The sequence below is a fragment of the Parasteatoda tepidariorum genome, chromosome 9 (assembly GCF_982258835.1).
Source record: "Parasteatoda tepidariorum strain Cologne lab strain chromosome 9, Ptep-v5.0, whole genome shotgun sequence".
Lineage (NCBI taxonomy): Eukaryota > Metazoa > Arthropoda > Arachnida > Araneae > Theridiidae > Parasteatoda > Parasteatoda tepidariorum.
Genome location: NC_141763.1, coordinates 53,815,313 through 53,839,248, shown reverse-complemented (window position 1 = coordinate 53,839,248; position 23,936 = coordinate 53,815,313). Strand labels below are relative to the sequence as shown.

The 23,936-nt window shown below is 28.9% G+C and overlaps 1 protein-coding gene across 1 annotated transcript in view; it reads left to right on the top strand.

Moving 5' to 3' along the window:
* Positions 1 to 23,936, top strand: part of LOC107448048 (uncharacterized) — a 47,004-nt gene that overhangs the window by 12,795 nt on the left and 10,273 nt on the right. Inside the window, exons 2-4 of the mRNA XM_043040304.3 lie at positions 10,101 to 10,433; positions 14,659 to 14,832; positions 15,578 to 15,644. Coding sequence (XP_042896238.1) covers positions 10,101 to 10,433; positions 14,659 to 14,832; positions 15,578 to 15,644 — 574 coding nt within the window. The remainder of the gene's footprint in view (positions 1 to 10,100; positions 10,434 to 14,658; positions 14,833 to 15,577; positions 15,645 to 23,936) is intronic.

Sequence of the window (23,936 nt, the reverse complement as noted above, 5' to 3'; positions counted from 1 at the left end):
GATTGTTCTGTATGTTCGTATGTTCAAACAGAAAAATTAAAGGCGGAAGGAAAAGAACAGAAAAATTAAAGGCCAAACAATTATTTTTTCGACGCATGTTCTCGAAAACCAGGGCTTCATATTGGAGACTGCTTTGAAAGGTACCACGCGATGGAGAACTATAAAATATAATTTTTACATAAAATTGAAACAATATTATTGCGTTACATACACCGAAGAGCCATTACATTATGACCACCCTGCTAATAACATGTAGGACCACCTTTAGCCCTCAAAACTGCTAGCATCCGCCGTTGCTTTGATTCCACGAGGTGCTGATAGGTAGTCTGAGTTATCTGGTACCAAGCGCTGTCCAACTGATCCTGCAGTTCCCTCACATTGCGAAGGGATAGCGTGGCAGCACGAATTTGGTTTTCCAAGTAGGACCAGAAATGCTCTATTGGATTAAGGTCAGGTGAGTTTGGTTGCCAACGTAATTGCTAAGGTAAACAACGTTTAAGAGCACAAAAATATTTATTTATTTCTTACACGTTGCTTACCTTAGTTTGTATTTTAGCACAAAGGTCGCCTACTTGTGTATTTATGTTCAAGTATCTTACAGAGGCCAGGGATTGTTCTATGAGGATTATGGGTCCTAATGTGCCCCATGAAAACATTGTTCCTGGGCGAGAAACCATGAAAACCTGGGCGAGCCCATTGTTGCAGATGGAGGGTGGTCACAATGTAATGGCTCTTCGGTGTATATCTAAAGTTTAAAAAAAGAATAAATAAATTTTATTTTTCCTTCATAATCCTGCCTATTATATATTATTGTTTGTTCAACGAAAATTAATACCGACCTGCACGACGCCCATGTGTAAACTTAATACGACCGCAAAGGGTTAAAGAGTTTTCCGCAATATTGTCAAAGTTCGTTATGTATTGAATTTAAGTAATTTAAAATCTGTCGGGCAGCCATTAAACCACACAAACCACCGTAAGTGTGAGTTCGAGACATTTCAGCATAGTATTCAGCAAAAATATTAAAATTATTTCTATTCCTGCTGTGAGATAAAATAGATACGTGCTGTACTATTTCCTCACTCAACTCTCGGGCCATAACTTAGTATCGTATAATATATGTATGCTCGAAAAAGGCTACGTCACCAATAATTGGTATGACAGTATGTGGTACCGTTTAGGTTTAAAATTTCTGCAGCCATTTTAGAAAGGATCAAAAATAAATCTAAATAATTACAAATCGCTTCAAAAATCAAATCGCCTTAGCAAGTCTTGAAAATGGGCGCCTGTTTTGAAGGGCTTGAAGCATGTCAACTGTTATTTCATATTTGTATATTTTTGAAGTGAATGAAGTTTTCAATCAGGTAATAACTATAGTGGTGCCAATTGATAGAGATACCCGAGTTTATGGTGCTTTAGGAGAGAAAGATAAATACAGTTTATCAAGAGAGAATTGAGTGTGATTTATTAAGTGTAATCTATGTGTGAAAAAAAACTTCTCTGCTTTAAAATTTCATACTATCAGTAAATTTTATTTTAAATCTATATCTTGTTCTTCGCCATGCGGAAAAACATTAAAACGATATTTGGGGTTATTTATAACGCACTTAATTATTTTTCTGTTCTTCCTTCCGTTTTGTAATAAATTTACACTGTTCTTATCACGTTTTCGAAAAATTACTCTTTATTTGTTGGTTGCCATAATTAAGGTTCAAAGATGAAGTATAAAAAGGGATCTGGTTAAAAACTTTCTGAAAATTGAAAATCCGGAGGTACAGATATACTTTTGGTTATAAAATAATTTAAAACCCACCTTTTTCTATTTTTTAGATGTGTTTTTTAATAATGCTTTTATATGTAATATATAATAATTTACAAAACATCTCAAACGTGTAAAAAAAAAAGAGTTAAACTAATTACAATATTAATTTTAACAAAAATATTTTTATTGTCGTAGATATTGTAGACAGGTGTACTTCAGGCTGAATTTTAACGAAGGGTTAGTATTTTTCCTATAACATTAATGCGTTTTTCTTTCGCTCTAGATGTTTACGCATTGTTGAAACAGCTTTCATTTTTTGTTGCTACAATAAAGCAGGGCGGAAGTAAGCCTTTATAGTACTCTCAAAATTTCAAAGAAAAAATGAATAATGTAAAAATACGATGAATAAATAGAAGAGAGAATTTCTTTTATGTTATCCTTATTTATATTTAATTCATCGATGTTAAAAAGATAATATGTAGTCCTTGATCTTAAACAGATTTTATATTTTACTCAGCAGCATTACCCTAAAGTCTCTACTTACCTTATCTTAAATTAGCGAGAAAAAAATCACTCACGTCTGTTATTTTCAGAAACGATTTACATCTTATTCCTCCACTACCCATGCCAATTATAATGCATGAAGGCTGAGTTGCATAAACTCACCATAATTTTTTGTTTATGTGTAATTGCGTTTCTTGATACATTACTATCATCTTTTTCTATTATATGTTGGAAAAATACATTATCAGAAAAATCAGAGTTTTTTTAAAATCCTAATCTGATTTATGTTCATTAAAATTAATGAAAATGAGCCCATTACATAATTTCAATAAAAAACGTTTTTGTTTGAGAATTTATTGAAAATTCTGGACTCTAAACAAAAATCTATACTATTAACTTAGTTGTACTCTAAATTTCGAATTGAATTGCCTCTCTCAAAGTCACATGCCGCGGCTGTGGGCAAGAAAATTCAAGTATTCAAGATTTGTTTTCCAATTTTCAGAATTTAGTCTTGACTGCATCAGTATTTGAAGTTCATAAAATCAAGTTTTTGTCACGTCTATCGGCGTAATAAACATATGTGTTATTGTATTCACATTCCGGTTAGCTAGAGCATTCTAATTTTAACTAGAGCTCTCAGGTGAATGACAATAAAAGTTATAATCGGCCGGGATAGCCTGGTCGGTAGGGCACTGGGCCCATGTCCAAGAGTTCGTTGGTTCGATCCTCGCCGGCCGAAGACTCCCCGTGTAGTAAATGGTGACTGATGCACGTAACATCTGTCGCGTCGCAAAGTCCTCCACTCTCCCATAGAAAATTAATACCTCTGGAGGTACTGATTCAGGAGTTGACTTGTCTTCTGAATTGGTTCAAAATTACAAGGCTACGGAGTTGAGCATTAGTAATCGTAAACCCAAAAATTGGGTCGGCTGTTCAACGAGGGATAAAAAGGAAGAAAAAAAAGTTATAATCGTTTCCTAACCGCTACAAACAAATTTTAACGCCATCTGATGTCCAAAAAAGAATTTATTGTGAATGGAAATTTCGACATTTTCCCGAATAGCTAGAACGATTATATCTCAACCGACCTCCATGAGTAACATTTATCTTCATATAGAAATTAATCTTCGGTCGAAAATTTGACCGCTTTACGATTAGCTGCAATGCTCAAATTTCGATTGGAGTCTGTGACTGTTAACAACCTCACAAGTTATAATTGTTTAAAAAATGTGTCCAAAATTTATCCTCATTTTTATCGTTAATTGATATTTCTTTTTCTTAAATAAAAATCTAATTGAAAACTAAAAAAAAAATTCATAAAATAAAAAGTAAAAAAATCATCTTTTCTTTTAAGTGAACTGAAATAAAAAAAATATTTCTATTTTTGTCGCACCTGAAACAAAATCAGTATGAAGTAATATATTTTCTATCAACTTCAAAAATCCCCCGAAAGTCGTCGATTGATAGCTATCGATTTTCCTAAAATGTTTTGCATTTTAGGTATAATTGAATTAATGTGGCATTTTTGAAAAATAACCAAAAATAGAATTATTTTCTGCTCGTAAGTTCACTTGAAAAATTTATTTTTTTAAAACTATTATTTAATTTTATTTCCAATGATTTTCTTTTGTTTAACAATTTAAAATGTTGACAATTTTAGGTGCTAATACCAAAAACAATTTGTAATTATATGTATATTTTTTTAACATAATATTTTCTAAATCAATCCATAATTATACGGGCAATGGCTTGTAATTTCTATTTACGACACACCCGTGAAACCCTTTGTTTCATGTCTGTGAAAATTATCACGTCTGATAGTAACATTTATTTTGTTTTTAAATAACTTAACTGATTTGTGGATACGATCTGAACTATTGTAACAATGTCATTACTTTAGATCAGTTTTTCTCAAACTTATGACTTTTGTGTACCCTATCTTAATTTTTCGTAACGCTGTGTACCACTAATAAAAAAAAAAATTAGTGAATGTTTTTAAATTTTTTTAAATTTTTCTTCTTTGGTACAAAGTTTCGTTAATAAGTTTATTTGCATCAGTGAGAAGGATGATATTGTTTTTGCTGTGATAACAGCTGATGTGATTAAAAAAAAAAGATGCACAAAAGTTAAAAATCACAACTGGCTGTTGACACCACTAATTATTAACTGTTAACTCTGCAAAAAATAGCCAATAAAAAAATACGTAATCGTAAATTTTCACGGCCAGCTTTGTTTTTGAATAAGAGTTTTTGAAATTTTCGTTTGTTGCAAGAAATTTCGCATAAGAACGCGTACCCCCGCCAAAACTGTTCCCGTACCCCTGGGGGTGCGCGTACCACACTTTGGGAAACACCGCTTTAGATTATCAGATTTCCTTTAAAAATAAGTATAAATTTAATTTAAGAATTGATTTTTTTTATATATATACCAAGTTTAGTCAAAATCAATTAAACTTCAACCTAATCATTTAGAACGCGACGTATATGTTTCCTAATATTTTTTTGAAAAAAAAGAATAATGAAAAATAGAATGATATATATAATTATATATATTTCTTGGGCTGACAGAAGATGTACATATTTGCAATGAATCTTCACTGCGGTCATAAAATAAAAACGTTTTAAGTCGGTTGATTATTGTGTTGTCTATTTGATAAAATCAACAAAATAACTTTTAAACAAAATTACGAGCATGTCTGCTATTGCGTATTTCTATCCATCTGTTTGTGAAATAAAAATGAAAACCGTAATATTTCCTTTTCCAAACAATACCTTGTTTATAAAAAAGGAAATTCCAGGTGTTTGCGTCAAATATGATTGATTCATTATTATGCTTATATTTTTCTTAGAAAAACCTTTAAAAAGTTTAAATGAACAAATTTGTATTTAAGATTAAATTTATCTTAAAAGAATTATAAGATGATAGAAAAGTTAACACTAATATTGAAATACCTATTGAAAATATAAATTTTTTTGCCGTATTTAAATCAGCATTCATTAGATTTTTATTAATGTAACTTTTATTTTGTTTCTTCAGTATTTTTGTCGTAAGAATATTTGTATGGATGCCCATAAGTAAGAAAAATGTGCAATTACATAAAAATTTTAAATTAAAGGCATTTTTAATTTTCCTCCTAAAAAATCATTCCTGGTATTAAAAACTAGTTTAAATAATGAATTAAATTATGAAATAAGTTTATGAATGCTTTTTTTTATGATTGTTTAGCAAAATCATTATATTTTTTACCTGATTTACGTAAAATAATAAAATATTTTTGTCGTATGATTATTATCATGACATTTATTTATAATTTTGTAGGGTTTCCCTAATGTAAGAATATATATAAAAAATTTACGTTATATATATAAAAAATTCAAATTGAAGTCATTTTTAATTTTTCCCCACAATCTTCTATTTTTAAAAATTGGTTTAAATTAGGAATAAATCAAGTAAAAGTTATCGATGCATTTTTGTGATTGTTTAATAAAATCATTATATTTTCATCTTGATTTAAGTAAAATAATATTTTTAATGTCGCACCCTTTTTCTTAAAACATCCTGATGGTCTCACGCTCTTTGATTCTCTTATCTAGTTAAACATTTGACAGTCTAAAAATGTCAAGAGGAATTTTTATTTACAGCACCTGAGTCAAGTAGTTTTATCTTTTTATGACAATTAAACAAGCGTACTCAATTTTAAGCACAGTAACTTTTAAACAAAAACAAAAAATTATGTTACTATGTTTATGGTTTTTTGTTATGACTGTAATACTTATACTGTTTGTTATTTATCTTTTAATTTGGGGCATTTTAAAATAAATTATGACTCCGTTTAAAACGCGGTGTTTAATTTTTCAATAAAATTGTATTTGTATGTCTTTATAACTGAAAAGACAATTTTACTTTTGCATTTTTTTATTAAAGCCAAAATATAACTGTTTTTTAAAAATTGTTAGCTGGAATGTGATTATATGATTAGTTATTACTAGTTTTTAAAATAATATAAATATCATTAAATTGTAGCTGATTATCTTTATAATTAAAAAGAAAATTTAACTTTAGTATTTTTTCAATTCCTATAGACTCTCCCTATATCTTGTTCAAATTTTCAATCATTAATAAAATACTTTTTATTCATCCACTCATGTTCAAATACATTTTTTAAACTTGTAGTGTATGGCACTTAATGTTAATTCAGTTTTTTCGAATATTAATTCATGAATTAAATAGGGATGTGTGAAAAACGAAATGGAATTTTCTGATTGTCATTGTTTTAAATTTTACTGTAAGCGATTCAGTTTTTCACATATTTTAAAGATAAGAGCAGTGATAATTTCTATCTTAAAACTCTATTGGAACAAAAAAAAAAAATAGTTCATTGCTCACATTTAAATATTTAATTATTTTATATTCGTTGTGTCAGATAAATTCAATAAAGAACATTAGGTGGTAGCACGTTTGATCCACGTCACCAAATTTATACTTTTATCCTTGTCTGATACCACACGCCTTTTTTACCACGTTTATATCAACTTGCCTTCGTGTATGTCTGTTCAGGGGGAATTTTGTAATCGATTTTAAACTAACTTCCCGAGTAGCTACAGACTTCAAATTCGGCACATAGTTCAGAATTGGATGACAATGCATGAAAACGAAGAGAAAGAAGACATACAAAGTAAAATAAAATTAAAGAAAAATTAATATTTTCGCGATTGTCTTTTGTTGTTGATTCGATTATTTGAAATTAGTGTCACATGTCAGTTGAAAAGTTTTGTGTACGGTGAGTGAAAAAATTGAGATTTTAGAAGTGAGTACAAAAAAAATAAAATAAATAAATAAATAAAAGGTAATATTTTAAAAAACCACGTTTTTGTAGCGGAGAATAATAATTAAAACACAAAAATTTGAAAACGAAAAACGTGGTGCGCATGAAATACATAACAGTACATATACACATACATATACACATTTTCTTACTCATCCACATATACATCCTCATACACATGCATATACACAAACATATTCCACATACGCATCCACATTCATATACAATTACAAATACAGATATACATACACATATTCTCATGAGCACACATACACACACTAATATAACATTACTGTTATGTATTTCCTGCACCCCACATTTTTCGTTTTTCAAATTTTTGTTTTTGAATTATTATTCTCCACTACAAAAACGTGGTTTTTAAAAATATTAATTTTTTTTCTTCATTCAATTCCTACTATTAGTTCACATTCACCCTGTGTATATTTATGTATCTTGTTCATATTTTCAATCGTTAATAAAATACTTTATATTAATCCTCTCAAGTTCAAATACATTTTTTTAAAACTTGTACTGGATGACACTTGATATTATTACAGTTTTTTCAAACATTAATTCATTAATTAAATTTAATTAATTAATTTTAGTTTCATATGGGAGAAATTTTTTTAATTATTTAATGGAAAGTAACTAAAATGAAATTTGTTTTTGTTGAGCTAAGTAGGAATTGTCTTAATTTTTTTAAAATTTACTTGTAATAATATAGCCAACATGTATCTGTTTTATAAATATTACTAATTAGAATATGATACAACGATTAATTATTGCAAATATAAACCACCGAAAAAAAAGCTAGATTTTCTGTTGAAGACAGATTCTAGTTTAATTAAATTTTTTCAATTTGATACCTTTTTTTCCGTTGTGTTTAATCATTCCTCATTCTTTATTTATTTTTATAATTTCGTTCTACTTTTCCCTTCACTTTTTCTGGTAGTAGAAGTTCGCTTTTTCTATCTCATTCAGGTTGAATCGGCGCTAGAAAAACTTCCTTATGAATAAGAGTGCTGTTTTACAGCGAAATCCGCTCCTTTCTGTAAGATAAGGGAAAAGCATGTTACATAACTGTGTATTGTGTAATGTATTATTTGTAATATAGTTTTGTAGGAAAATTGTTTGATGAAACGTTTGAGTTAACTTCATATCAATTTCGATGGGATTTACCGTATTTCACGGAGTGAACGGATTCTTAGCTACGCTGGCATGTTACAAACGACGGTCACAGCTTGCTCGTCGTTAATATAATCTTAATTTCTCGGATAAAAGTGAATTTTTTCGTTTATACGTAGTGTCTACTTAGTATCTAGTTTTTTTTTTTTTGAATTAATTACATCATACTTCACAATTTTTTTTTTTATAGTCAGAAGGTGTTCGTAAACTTGGTTTTTTGATTCGTTAATTTTAAAGAGAGTTAAGAATGTTCTAAATAAGATATTATGCTTAAAAATAACATTTCTAAGGAAGCATTGCATAGAGCAGCGATTCCCAATTAAAAATTTTATTAATTATTTTGAAAATATTTAATAAATAAATGAAGAACGAAATTTTTTCACTGTGTAGTTTAGGCTTAAAATCGGGTACTGGGCGTAAAATTGGGTTTTATGTGAGACAGTTGAATTTACAGTCTAAAATGGTAATAAATTTTTTCATTTCTTTTCTTAGTTGATAACCACATAGAAAAGTATTGCAACTTTTTTTTATAAACTGAATTGTGTTGAATGAACTATTCTATATTAAATGATTTTATACAAGTATTTAACGTTCCATTTATTCCATTTCCAATAATAAAAACCTGTTTTAAACTAAAAATGAAAATCACGAATGTTTTATTTATTTATTTTGCTATGTTTGTTTGTAGAGGACTACAAAGGGAAAGGTTATTATGAACAGGTTGTTTTTTGATATCAAATCAAGAATACCAGAATTAGCCCCCATCTCATACTCAGGGGGTAACATGGAAATCTTGAAAGCAAGAATCCCCATTTTCTACGGCAGATTTGAGCCTCCAGAAATAGCACCTCATTGATTTTGGTTCCCAGACAGAGCTGCAACCGTAAAATGAGATGCCAATTGTTTAAAATAGAAAAATCTCGAAAATACATGTCAGACTGAAAAATTAAAGTTAACGTGTTTGATATTTTGAAAAAACAAAAATACGTAACTCCTAGATGTTGGGGCGACTGCCAAAAGATAGGGCTGAGTGAAGGGATGGGTTTTGAGTTTGTGGTCAACACCCACCAACTTGATGTCATTAGATAAGTACTTTTTTCCCCCCTTTCCTTTTTGAATTGATGAAAATTTTCCTATGCACACAATCACCATATTTGGCTTCATTTTCCGTCTTAACACTAGATTCCCTAAAGAAGTCATTTTGACTGCTTTTTAATTTCAATTAGAAAAACAACAATGACGCAATTTCTTAGAATTTTGTGACTTTTTGTACGAGTACAACATAAATTTTTTTTATTGTTAATATATACTAATAGCTTGTTACATAACTGTAAGTAATATAAAAAATATTAAAAATTAATTTTAAACAAATTTCTTTACACATTATTCATTTTTTCTCAATCCAGTCATTTTGACTGCTTTTGGGCAATATAGGTGTTTCAGTCTTTCTAGTGTTAAATTGATGAAATAATCTCAAATGCACAGTATAATATTTACTAGTGAAGAAATAAGTAATTGTAAAATAAGAGTTTAAATATTATTTTAAAATAATAAATTGATGTGAAAATTATAATTGATTAATTATAATTGAAAATTATAATTGAATAATATAATTGAGTAATATAATTGAATAACGTAATTGAATAACATAATTGAATAATATAATTGAATAATATAATTGAATAATATAATTGAATAATATAATTGAATAATATAATTGAATAATATAATTGAATAATATAATTGAATAATTGATTTTGATGTGAAAATTTTTCTTTGCCTCATCTGTTTTGTCTAAATATGTTTCTAATTTTTCTGTTACAGCTGTTGTTTTACAGAAGGATCTGCAAGAATATTTCAGGCGTTTATCCCAGCAGCCGCCGGTGCAGACTACACACAATTTTCGCACTGCGTTTTTACCTGAAAACACTCCATCATTAGGGCAGCAGTCAGAGGATCCTGTAGAAGAACTTGTGTATCCCTTCCCTTCGTTAAAGGGTCCATTTCAAAGTAATTCGAACAGAGAATCACACAGTTTTGCAGCTTCATCTGCATCCATAAAGAGACCAAATAATGATGGAGAAGCAAATGCCAAAGCAATGGCATTCTCTTCCCTTAAGGATGTGGATGCTGAAGAGCATATTGGAGAAAACATAGGTGAGACATAGAATAATATTTTTCTTTCACTTTAAATTTTTCATCAATTCTACAAGAGGATTTATATTCACTGCTATGTTAATTCTATGGAGACAGGCTTTTCACTCGTTGCGATTTGTAGCTGTTCTGAATATTTTGTATGTTAAAACTGCGAAGGTATTTTGAAAGACCTTGATAAAGTGTTCTTTCAAACTGCGAAGGCATTTTGAAAGACCTTGATAAAGTGTATTTGTTGTCTTGCAAAACAACAATTAATGTAAGTGAAAGAAATTAAAAGCTTGTCCTCTTCCTTTTTTTGGTGATAAACATTATTCTAGGTTGTTTCTTTCAATCGCATCAACTTCGCAATGGTAGTTAAAAACTAGACTAAAAAAAACTTTTCTGAAAATAATTATAGTTTTTCAAAGAAAGCTGACCAATAGTTTTTTTAGACGAATGAATTAAGTGATAAAATTATATAATTTAAATATATATATATTGCTATTAATATTTAAGTTAAAAAAAAAACTTTTTTGTGAAATTGATATTTACGGTATTATTTACAATTCTGATTTGGATTTCAAACTATGAATGAACATCATAATGCGATTTTTGTATCAGTACAAATTATAATTTCAAATAGAACAATTATTTCAATTATTTCGTATACAATTTACAAACAACGAAATTTAACGTTGACACAGCATTACAAACTTTATCTTAAGACCCGTGGTGGATCAAGAGATAAAACGCTCGCCTCCCAATGAGGTGAGCAGAGTTCGAATCCTAGCGATGGCTGGTCGATACGAATTTCGCACCGGGCTTACACCGATCACAGTGCTGACGTAAAATATCCTCAGTGGTAGATGGATCATGGGTTTGAGTCCCTTTGCCGTCAGGCTAACCGTAGGAGTTTTTCGTGGTTTCCCACGCCATGTTATGCTAATGGGAGTTAATTCCATGAAATAGTCCTCCACGAAGGCAAATATGTCCCAATACTTGATCCAATAGTTCCCTTGTCCCTGTCATCTGAATTAAAATTACAAGGCTACGGAGTTGAACATTGGTAGTCGTAAATTCAAAATTGGGTCAGTTGTTTAACGACAGTTATAGAATGAAAATTTAAAAGAAAAAAGAACTAGTCTCAGGGTGAAAATAGTCCGAATGTGTAACATGTGTCCTTTAAAAATTGACTTTTCTAATTTTACTAAATTTATTTGAATCTTCACCTCTTAATAAGAATCCAACCTATCTTGCAGTATAAGAATTACCGCAGTGAAAAATGGCGATCAATAAGTTATACAATACACTGGCTTTACGACATTTTACAAATACAAGGCGGCTGCAGCATCCCCTGCTCGCTCCCCTCACCCCCCCCCCTTGATTAGGTTTTATTATCTACTGTACTTGGAAAATATTTTTTAACTTAGGAATGCTGAATGTGTGTACACAATAAGGATATATAAAAGAATGTAACAAATAATGTATACAAATAATATTTAAGGATAGCATTGTATTACCTGACAATTAGATTCTTATATTTTAAAGAATTTTGATATATATGTTAAGATTTCTATCTGGCAACATTTTACAGAATTCGATTATTTATTTTAGTTTATTCATTTTTTTTGTTGTTGTTGTTGTTACTTTTGACATTAAGTCAAGTACGAGCTAATAAAATGAACATCTCTGGAATGAGAAATTTTTCTACAACTTTAAATAAATAGCCATTATTTAAAGAAAAAAAGTGAAAAGAGATCGCGATTAAAAAAAAAAAAAACATCTAAAATTCCAATAACATTCATACTAATTAGAATTTTGAAACAAATTTTTTTTTATCGCTTTAAGTAATGAAAATGGTATTTTATGGTAGTTTTTACTACGAGTTTAACAGTTAATAATTTTCGAACTAATTATTGAATACTAATTTTTTTTATTCTATCGTTCTCCCTCTACATTTTTCCACGCATTTTCGTAATTTCATGTGTTTAAATGTTATAGGATTTGCGCAGCAAAACAAAATGTTACGTTAAGCTGAACACTCAAAACAGCGCCGGCTTACGATTTAAACCCATTGGGTTTGACCCATTTGTGGGCAACTGAGCTGACCTTCGAACTTAATCTACCTATTTTTGAAAAATTCATTGTAATTAAATAGGAGTTATTCAATTTTTTAAATTTCCTTTTTTATTTTTTTAAAAAAAGAAAATTTTTAAAATATTTTCATTTATTTCTAGAGTGGGTTCAAGAGGAAGCATTATTTTAAAAGTTTTAAAGGTGATTTTTCAAAATTAGAAATAAAAAAAGACAGTATTTGTTCATGCTCTAAAGTTGCATTATCCTTTGATATTCATTTTTTAAAGCATAAATGAGATCTAATGTAGTTCTAGTTTAATACATTTGGCGCCGAAGAAATCTGTCTGTTAAGCAACGCCTAAAGAAAAGTTAAACATTCCCCAATTTAACCACCTGCTGTCTTAATTCTTTTAAAGATCGTTTATTTTAACCCTGTATACTCTATTGGATGTTGCCTAAGTTGTTGATGTCGTTGACATATTTACGCTTGCATGGAACGTTATTATTTCAGACAGAGTTATTTTATTAAAAATATGTGTCAAACTTAGCGAATAAATATAATATATGAAGCTTTCAAATCCTGCGTGTCAGATAATATATTGTTTTTCCAATTCAAAGAAAAAGAAACGGTCTCAATGAATTATTTTTTTTCTTAAAAAGAAAATGATATTTTATTAAAATTATAACAGAATAGTTAAATATCAAGTTTTTTAAATGTTGGGACCAATTAGTTGTAGTTATCGTTGATTTTGCAAATTATTATTAATTTTCTTATTTGCTTTAAGTGTTCAAGTTTCTATTTTTTCCATTAATATCTAAAAATTTACAAATATTACTCCAGTGGCGTAGTTAAAATTTACAGCTCCCGGGGACAAACTCAGTTTTGGGGCCCTCTTACAATATGATCTCAGACTTCGAGACCATTTTAAGCTTCTAATTACGTAAAAACTGTAACCGAAAAACCGTAAGTTCACCATACTTGGCATAGGATTGTTAAATATTACATTGAATTAATTTTTGGAAGTTTCAAATGCTTTTGTTAAAATAACTAGCTCGATGACTTCACAAATTTTCGTTCGATTTCTTTTAAAAATTCAACAGTGTATGATATTAACAAGTTTCGATTACATTTAGATGTTTTTGATCGCTTTTATTGTTTTTGACTAATTAATTGAATAGCATTTCTAAGAACATTTTTCATTCAATATGACATTAATTTGTTAAAAAAAAAGAAAAGAACGGAAAAAAAAACCGTCTGCAAGGCAAATCACAGCAATAATAGATATCCTATTCAAGTTAAATCGGATAAAAATTTAAAGAAGCAATAGGTCCAGCTTTGAACTGGGGTACCTATATAAAAGAAATAAACATTTAATACTGGAATTTATTTTTCTGCAATTTGGTGACCCTCTAAAGCAGCGCCCGGTGATAAATGTTTCTTCTTTCGCTTCGAGCTACGTCACTATATTACTGTGATGGCTCAGAGCCTTTGCCTTCTAATGAGGTGAACCGGGTTCGAATCCCAGCGATGGCTGGTAGATCAGAATTCCGCATTCGGCTTTGACCTACCACAGTGTTGACGTAAAATATCCTCAGTGGTAGACGGATAATGGGTTAGAGTCCCTTTGCCGACAGGCTAACCGTGGGAGGTTCTCGTGGTCTTCCTCTCCACTTAACGCAAATGCGGTTCCATCAAAAATGGATTGGATTCAAAATTACAAAGCTACGGAGTTGAACATTAGTAGTCATCAACCCAAAAATTGGGTCGGCTGTTCAACGACGGTTATAAAATAATATTTTATTAATAAAGTAATCAAATTTATTATTGTCTTCATGATTAAATTTTTGTTGAGTTATACAGTGTAGTAACTATGGAAGGACCTATTCATTATTATATATTAGTCTATCTTTAAAATCATTGCATTAATCAATTCAGTGAAGTTACTGTTATCATTCTAAATTTAAAATTATATTCCTTTAATTTTATAAACATTTTAATTTTAAAATGGCAACAGATCGAATTAAAGAATGCTGCAATATTGAAACCTTGATCTAAATAAATATTTGATAATACAATATATTAATACTTTATAAAAATTATTCTCATAGTGTAAAATAAACGTTGCTGGTTTTCCCTAGTTTACCCTAAGTATCATTGATTTCTCCTTAGATTCTCCCGACAAAAGCTCTACTACATTTAGTGATATGTACAGAACATCTTCTGCACAAGATGAAGCCGTTGGCACTTCACCTAAAAAAGGTGACCCATACACACTAAAACAACAACAAGTTGAAACAGTTATTAGGAAAGAGGATGAATCTTTCAGTGATGTTTACTTTGTTGGTAAGTTATTTTGAGATATAAAGAACAAATAAATATTTTCAGACATTTTGTTCCAAACGGTTATTTGTTAAATCAATGAGTTAAAAATTTTCTAAATGCGTTTTTTGTTGGAATTTAACAGGTACAAGGCATATCAAGCTTTAAAATCATCTTAAAAAATATATAGAGAGAGATAATTTTTGCCCAGCTCGCTTGTATTGTTCTCGAGAACTATTGGATAAAAAAAAATACAAAATTTAGTGCATTTTTTTGAAAATATTTAAGATTTTGATGTGAAAAGTTATTGAAAAGTACTTGAGTTATTTTTTGTTAAAGTGGAGATATTCCCCCCCCCCCGCATTATCTAGTTTAGTAAAAACTATTAACAGTAGAATTATGATATTTTTGCCTTCACGTATTTTAATCGCTGAATGTAAGTACTACACGACAATCCTTTTTTTTTTCTTCAAAAATTTCAGATTAGTTTTGAACTTATTAAATTTTCTTATTTTTTTTTTTTTTAATGATTTCTTTTTGCTTTTTCGATGTTAAGAAAAAAGTTCTTCGATGTAAAGTAGAAACTAATTGCAGTAGAAATTAGATTTTATTTTTTTTTTAATTTTTTTTGCAGTCATGTTCTCATAAACCTAAAGATATAGAAATTTTTTTTTTAAAGTTTTAAGTTAGTTTTGGACTGAATGAAATGTTAATTTTTTCTTAATAATAATATGCATGCATACATTATACGTGCTTTTTTTTATTGCAGCAATCGTAGCAGGATGCTGCGCTGTTGGTATATTTGGTGTTATATCAGCTGGCATCTGTTTTTACAGGCAAGCTATAATTTTCCTTTTTAATGAAATTTTATTATGCTTAATTAACTTTTAACCCTATAGCACAAACAGGACACCCCTGCGCCTTACATAAATTTTTTTCTGGCGCTCAAACTGCAAGTAAAAATATATTTGGGTATTTTTTAATGATAAAAAACAATCTAATAGTGACTATAAATCTGTTAGATTGTCAGAATGAAATTTCGATTTGAAATTTTTTTTTATTCATATTCAAAAATGTATCGATAATTAATTTTATAAGTTAAAGAAATTTCAATTATGAATAATTGTTTCTCTTAGATCTAAATAGCTGCAAATAAGTGCAAACTAAAAAAGTTATTGTTTGGAAATGAGCCATAGTTGGAAGATTTTCCATTAGCTCAGAAAAGGACAATGGTATTTCATGCTGTGTTTCATAACCATAAGTTATTAGAATGCTAATTAATATTTTTCACTTATTTTGACCTAAATTACTACAAAATAATGAAAAAAGTATGAAAAATATGTTTAAGGAAAATTTTGCGCCAAAGATTTAAAAATGAATTGGGTTTACTATTGAGATTTCACACTCTAATGAAGACAAATGTTGCGATATTACCTACTGATTTTTAAGGGTAAAATGTTATAAATTTAAAAAAAAGATAAAAAAATTTATGAAATTTTTTAAAAGTTTTTGTTTTGCTTAATTAAATTAAATTAGATCATGTTGATACAATTAGGAGCACTGTATTGAAACTACGTACACCGAAGAGCCATTACATTATGACCACCCTGCTAATAACATGTAAGACCACCTTTAGCCCTCAAAACTGCTAGCACCCGCAGTGACACTGATTACACAAAGTGCTGATAGGTAGTCGGAGGTATCTGGTACCAAGCGCTCACCAACTGGTCCTGCAATTCCCTCAGATTGCGAGGGGGTAGCGTGGCAGCGTGAATTTGGTTTTCCAAGTAGGACCACAAATGCTCTATTGGATTAAGGTCAGGTGAATTTGGGGGCCAAGACATGACTTGAAAGTCACTGGAATATTCCTCGAACCAATCCATGACGATTCGACCTTTATGACATGGTGCATTATCCTGTTGGTAAACACCATCTCCCGCAGGAAAAACTGTTGCCATGAGTGGGTGAACTATGTTCAAGTAGCTTACAGACGCCAGGGATTGTTCTATGAGGATTATGGGTCCTAATGTGCCCCATGAAAACATTGTTCCTGGGCGAGAAACCATGAAAACCTGGGCTAGCCCATTGTTATAGATGGGGGGTGGTCATAATGTAATGGCTCTTCCGTGTATGTATGCGTGAGTTGAATTTAGAATGAATTAACAAAGTAATATACAAATATGTTTGTTACATGCATATTGGATATCTAGCAGTGATCTCCTTAAATACATTTATTCAGGCCAATCAGGCCAAAAAATTCGAAAATCAGTTCGTTATCCTTTAATGCTCGGAAGTTCTAACCTAAAACACCTTATTTTGAAATTTTGTAATTTTAATTATTACTTTTTTAAAAAAATCTGATCCATTGATAAAACAAATACAACTAATAATAATATTCAGTATCACTGTAAATTGTATGATACTAGAAATATGCTTGATGATATATCAATGAGAGTGAAAACATCAATCTATTTGATATCGTTGAACCACTCGAATTTGTCTAGTACTAAAGAAATTAAATAAAAAACGGTTCCACTTCCAAGCAAAGTTTCTGAGAATTAGCTTGTTGTTGATTTTCAAGTTTTATTTTAAATAATAGCAATATAATTAATAATAATGATTATAGAATTTATAATACTAATGGAAGTTATATAATAATAATATAACTAAAAGTAATATAACTAATAATAATATAACTAATAATAATATAATTATAATAATAATATAACTACCATCATATGGGGCTACTTAGTGCAGGATTTCGCAGTGACATGCAAAAAAACTATGTTAATTCAAACTTTAGTAAAGTTTATCGATATTATATTCATAACTGAACTCAGACGAGTGAATTTGATCAATATTGGCATTATTTGTATGTAATATTTACAAATAATAAGTCAAAACATACTATACATACATACATAACGCTGCACAAAGTAGCCCCCAAGTGGGGCTACTTTGTGCAGCGATAGGAATTCAGTTTAATAATCATGTTTTTGGTAAAATCTTACTATATATAAAATTCTAATGATGGTGTCGCAGTTTTCCATTGTTGTCGTTGCATTTTTATTGGCCAGAAAATCACGTGGTAGGATCCAGTTTTTCCTCATTCATTTCCATATTGTTTTGGTTGTCATCAGCACAAAATTAATAAGAGTTTTACATGTTTTTTTTCTATGAATGTTTTTGTATCCCTAATTTAAACTCATTTTCCTGCTCTGATATTATTACGCTTTTAATTCAAGAGTCTAAAAAAACTAAGAGAATCGTTGTTTTTTCATTATTATTATAGTGTAATTTTTCGCTACGTTTTAAGATAAAGTTATTTAGAATGGAGGTCTAATCTTATTAACCGTTTTAAAATTATTATTGTCGTGCAAATAACATTAATATAATGTTATAAACTAGAGTTAAAGAGATCTGTTAAATGATTTAGAGCTTAACGATCATCTTCATGCGCATTGAGATGCAAGCAAAAATAGTATTTAATATACTCCCTTAGTTTTAAACTCCTGAATTAAAAGCGTAATAATAGCAATACTGGAAAATAACTTTAAATAAGGGATACAAAAATGTTTATAGAAAAATAGTACCTTTATGACTTTTATTAATTTTATGCTGATGACAACCAGAACAATATGGAAATGAGTGAGGAAAAACGGGATTCAACCAAGTGATTTTCCGGCCAATAAAATGCACCGACAACATTGGGAGACTGCGACATAATCGTTAGATTTTTATATAGAGAAAGATATTATAATGTAATTCTGGAGCTATATTTTATGATAAAGTTATTTAATAGCTGTTATTAACATACTGTTATTAATATACTGTTATAAATTACAGCTGAAGAGATTTGTTAAATGATTTAGAACTTAACGATCATGCACAATGAGATGCAAGCAAAATTTGTATTTAATATATCCGCCCGTTTTGGTAAACGAAAACTTTAAATTACGGTTGTGAACTCAACAAATTTGTTTGAGCAATATAATTTTATAACAATATAAGTGTTATTTTAAAAAATAATTTGCTCAGAAAAATTACTTCTGTTCACCAATAGATCTAATACAAATAGGTATTATAATACAAATAGATAATAATATTTGGATGTGGGAAGTGGAGGTACAAGCGTATGCAAACAGAATCTATAGATATATTTCTCTTACACGGCGACAAAAAAAAAAGCCTCATTACAACTCCCCGAATGGCAACGCTAGAAAATCGATCCATGATTGCCGCTAAATATGTCACATGCCAAATCTAGCTGAGATGGCTCAACATATAGTGCTTTTAAAAACGGAAACTGAAATAACCAAAGAGAGCATAAGCTAGGCAGAAGTGAGTAGTCTTTGTCGATAGATCTTTATTTTAGTATTTTGTCAAAAGCGCTTTTTTTCACGAATTCATATATTACGAATTTATTAATTATAGCCAAAATTTTAACCTTTTTAAAGAGATATCAATTTTAGAAATTTTATCTTCAGATTTTGTACTATAGCACATTTCTAATAGGTTTAACGAATTACATGTCTTTTATTTGAATTCAAATTTATTTTAATGACTTTATTTACTAAAAAGATGTAATTTGTTTTTAAAAAAAGTTGTTATATGGATTAGAATGATTGTTTTGAATTTTTAGAATTTTGTGCATTTGCAATGTACCTAAGTTAGTAGCGAGCTTGGTTTGCGAAGCAAACCATATAGATTGCGTAGCAATTTTCGGGGGTTGGCGAGCGTTAGCGAGCAGGAGGCGCAGCCCTCTAGTATTGATATAAAATTGTTAAAAAAGTTAATTGTTGACATTTTTAATGACAAAAACATCAAGATATGTAAAGATATTAGTTTGAAAATAATTTTCATCATTAAAAAACCATTTTTTATAAAGAATTTTTTCTTAAACAGAATGTTTATTTCAAAACATTTGAGTTTAAACAAGAGGAAACCATATAAATTTTTGAACATTGAAATAGATGAAATTTCAAAAATAATAATTATTATATATTCATTAACATTTATAATATTGATAAATTTGAACATAACATGCTTGAATGAACATGACAGAACTTGCTATTCAGTTTCTGTCAAAATCACCTGATGTCCTATAAATATATTTTTATGTGTTAAATCGTTTGATTAATTCATTAGATAAATCTTTCTAGAAGAAAAATATTAGTTTACCAGCACGTTTCACGTGTTTCTTGTGAATTTTATTAGAGATAGTATTTCTGTGGATTTTGTACTTCCGAGAAGCTTCTGCAATCGACATACCACCAGCAACTGCTTGCAAACATTGTTGCAGCTTTTCTAAAGTGTAATCACGGTAGTTTCCCGTTCCAGGCATTTTTTTTATAGCGTCTAACAATTTTTCTGTCGAAAAAAAAAAACGAATGAAACTTTGCACAAAGTAGTCCCACAGTGCATTTTTTTTTCATTTTCCGTTAATTTGTTATTAATTTTCAATTTTTTTTTAACGCTAACATGATATAACTGTTTATTAATATATAAATAAAAAGTTTTGCTCTTACGACAATTGTTTCATCAACGTCTTTGCATTTCACAGCTTAAGTTTCCAGGCACACTTTTCGACGTCCCACGTTCTCGGAAAGTTGTTGACATTGGATAAACAAAACACACTCTGAGATTGTTTTAAAATTCGAAAAAATGTTTTTAGTAATAGAGGAGACTTCTTTCTTGAAATTCCACACATTTTTAACGCGAAAAAAACATAATACTGAATAGCAGCACTTGAAAAGTGCCAAATTCGAATTTGCACAAAGTAGCCCAACATGACGGTAATAATAATATAACTAATAATAATAATCGTATCAATAATGATGATAATAATAACAGAATTAATCATTATTATAAAAAATTAATGCTAATTCATAATTTTTAACAAAAATTTTCACATTAAAAGTTTTTAGATATATTTTGAAATAAAATTGTCTATATTTTACATCAAGAAGGTTTACCTAAAATAAAATATAAGTCGATTTTAAATCGAGAAATTAGGTATCTCAAAGTTTACTTTACTCAAGGTGGTAACTTTGTGACACAAAAACATTGCTTTAAAAAAAGATTTCCATATCTTTTAGCAGAAAATTTTAATTGACACATTAAAAAAGAGTTGTGTAAATAATAGATTGTAAAATATTCAGAGCTCTGCGTTGCGATTTAAACGAGATATCAGAAAGAAAAAGTCCTAAAGTAACCCCACGTATTTCATCTTAAAAAATTATTAATGAAATGAATTCAAATGTGCAGAATTTTTATGGAGATATTTTCCATCTTCCTAGCGTTAAGTTACTAATCATTATAGTTAATCATTATATTGTGACTTTTATCACAATTCAATACATTTTTCATTTAATAGTAATAACTAGCTAAATATAATTTAAATAAAGCATTATAATATGTCTGTTATCGCAGCAGATTAATTTATAATAATAATAATAGCTAATACTGAATTTTTTTTTCCCGTAAAAGAACTAAATGAGAGTTTTTTTTACCGTCTCCCTGATGGCCTGGGTGATAAATTGAAGACTTACATTTTTGTCATCTAAAGCACTCTCAATAAAGCCAAGAACTTTATTCCTACAGCTCAACAATTAAATGCGGGGTCGGGTATTTTAAATTGCTGCCGCCTATAGATGGATTGGTTTGACGTTTTCCCCTTTCTGTATTATTTTTTTTTACTTATTCCCCTATCGATGCATTCCTGCGATATTGGATGTCCTCGTCATTTTTGCAGTAGCTCTGCCATGGACAAGGCTTCACCGGATCTTATTGCGCAAGCAAAGGATTACTTGCATACACTGTAGGTAGCAACCCCTTTTTGGTGACTTTTGTAATAATTTTGAATTTTAGTTTATTCAGATTTTCAATTCTTTTCTTTCGACTATTTCTTTTCAGTAGGTTTAGTATGTTTAGAAATCAATTCTCGAAGTTTTGTTTGTTGCTGTTTTATTTTAATTCACAAGTTTAGAGAATTTTCGATTCAAAATCTCAGTTGTAACTATCCCTTTCACCTATGCGTTTACTAAACGCGCAGTTTTTATTTATAAGGATTATTTTAATGAGATATAATAACCCTTTGACGCAGACGGAATAACTCTGCCCATTATATTTATATATATTCAGGACAAAGCAAATTGGCTACATTTTCAATAATATATATATATATATATATATATATATATATATATATATATATATATATATATATATATATATATATATATATATATATATATATATATATATATATATATATATATATACTAAAAATATCTGTTAGATTATCGGAATTATATTTGTACTGCATAAAATATAAAATACAAAAAAAGTAGTTAAAATTTTTTCATTTATATCCAAAGATTTATCAATAATTGATTTTGCAAATTAAAGAAATTTCAATGATGAGTTTCTCTTAGATTGAAATTACTACAAATAAGTGCAAATATGAAAATTTTTGTTTGAAACTGGGCTATGTTTGCAAGACTTTACCTTTAACGCAAAAATAGACACCGGTGTTTCATAACCATAAATTATTAAATCGTTAAATATAATATTCTTCACTTATTTCGACCTTCGATAAAAAGAAGTTAGAAAACACTCTGTACCAGTGTGGTTAGATAAAACAAAAGTCAAAACATATGTTTTGTCCAACTAGCCCCAACAGGATGCTTTTATGTATAAAAAAAGTATAAAAAATTTGTTTAATAAAAATTCTACGTCAATAAGTTAAAGCGTACCTAGAATAACAAACTCATTTTTAATTTATCACAGAAAACTAGACAGCCCTAACTTTTACCAATCACTCATTATCTTGTACAGATTATATCTGAAGTTCTAATTACGAGCAAAAACATTTTTTTTTGATTTTAAAAAGAAGTTTAATAGTTACTAAAAAAATCAGTTTGATTATCGGAATTATATTTGTACTAAAATATATTATCCAAAAAAAAGTAGTTTAAATTTTTTTTTCTTTCGTATTCAAACATTTATCAATAATTGATTTTGTAAATTAAAGAAATTTCGATGATGAGTAACTGTTTTTCTTAGATCGAAATTACTGTAAATAAGTGCAAATTTGAACATTTATTATTTGTTAATAAGTCGAGTTTAAAAAAATTTTACCTTTAACGCAAAAAAAAGACACCAGTGTTTTCATAACCATATATTATTAAAATGCTAAATATTATAATTTTCTCTTATTTGGACCTTAATTAATTTAAAATAATAAAAAAAAATATACAAAATATTTTCGATAAATAATCTACGTCAAAGGGTTAAGCAGCATTTTTTAAAGTCTAAATAAAGATATCTCTTTTGCTTTGAATGAATCTTGAACTCATAAATCTTGAAGAATTGTTTCTTGCTATTTTATTTTAAAAACAGCATCATATTTTGTTGTTTTTTCAAGAATTTGTTTTTCTACTTTAGCCAAATTGAAATCAGAATTAAGCTTGACAAAACTCACAAAACGTGTAATTTTTATTTGAAACGTTTTTTTAGGTGGTTTTAGTTAGAAATATATTTTTAAAACATAACTAATGATGGCTTATTTATTTGCATTATATTTTTATGGAAGAACGATTGTTTATTTATCGTTGTTTGAAATAAGCATCTTTATGAGCTTAAATGTAAGGAGTTTAAAAATCTATCTTAATGTATATCCGTAAAAATTGAAATTAAAATGTTCGCAAGCTCTGTTTCTGTATAACCGACTTAAAAATAACGCAGGTTTTGCTCATCGGTTAAACTAGTTTTTTTGTTCTTCTTCAAAAAGATGTATTTTTTATTTGACCATAGTTTATCTCAAAAATTTTCATTCAGTGAAATGGAATTTTTTCTTTCTAAGAAAATAAATAAATAAAAAATAAAAGAGGATTAGTTATAATATACTTCACCGAGTGTTGCGTTACAACTTTTTTTTATTTTGAATCTTTCATTAGCAGGCAAAACAGCTTTTTCGAAGGGAAAAAAAAAAAGACTCAGCTAAATAGCTTTTTCTGAAAGTACAGTTCAGTTGCAGATAAAACAGTTACACAAAAAAATAAGTGTAAAAACAGTTTCATAAGGAGGGAGGGATGAGGATGTGTAGCTTTATTGCTTTTCTTTCA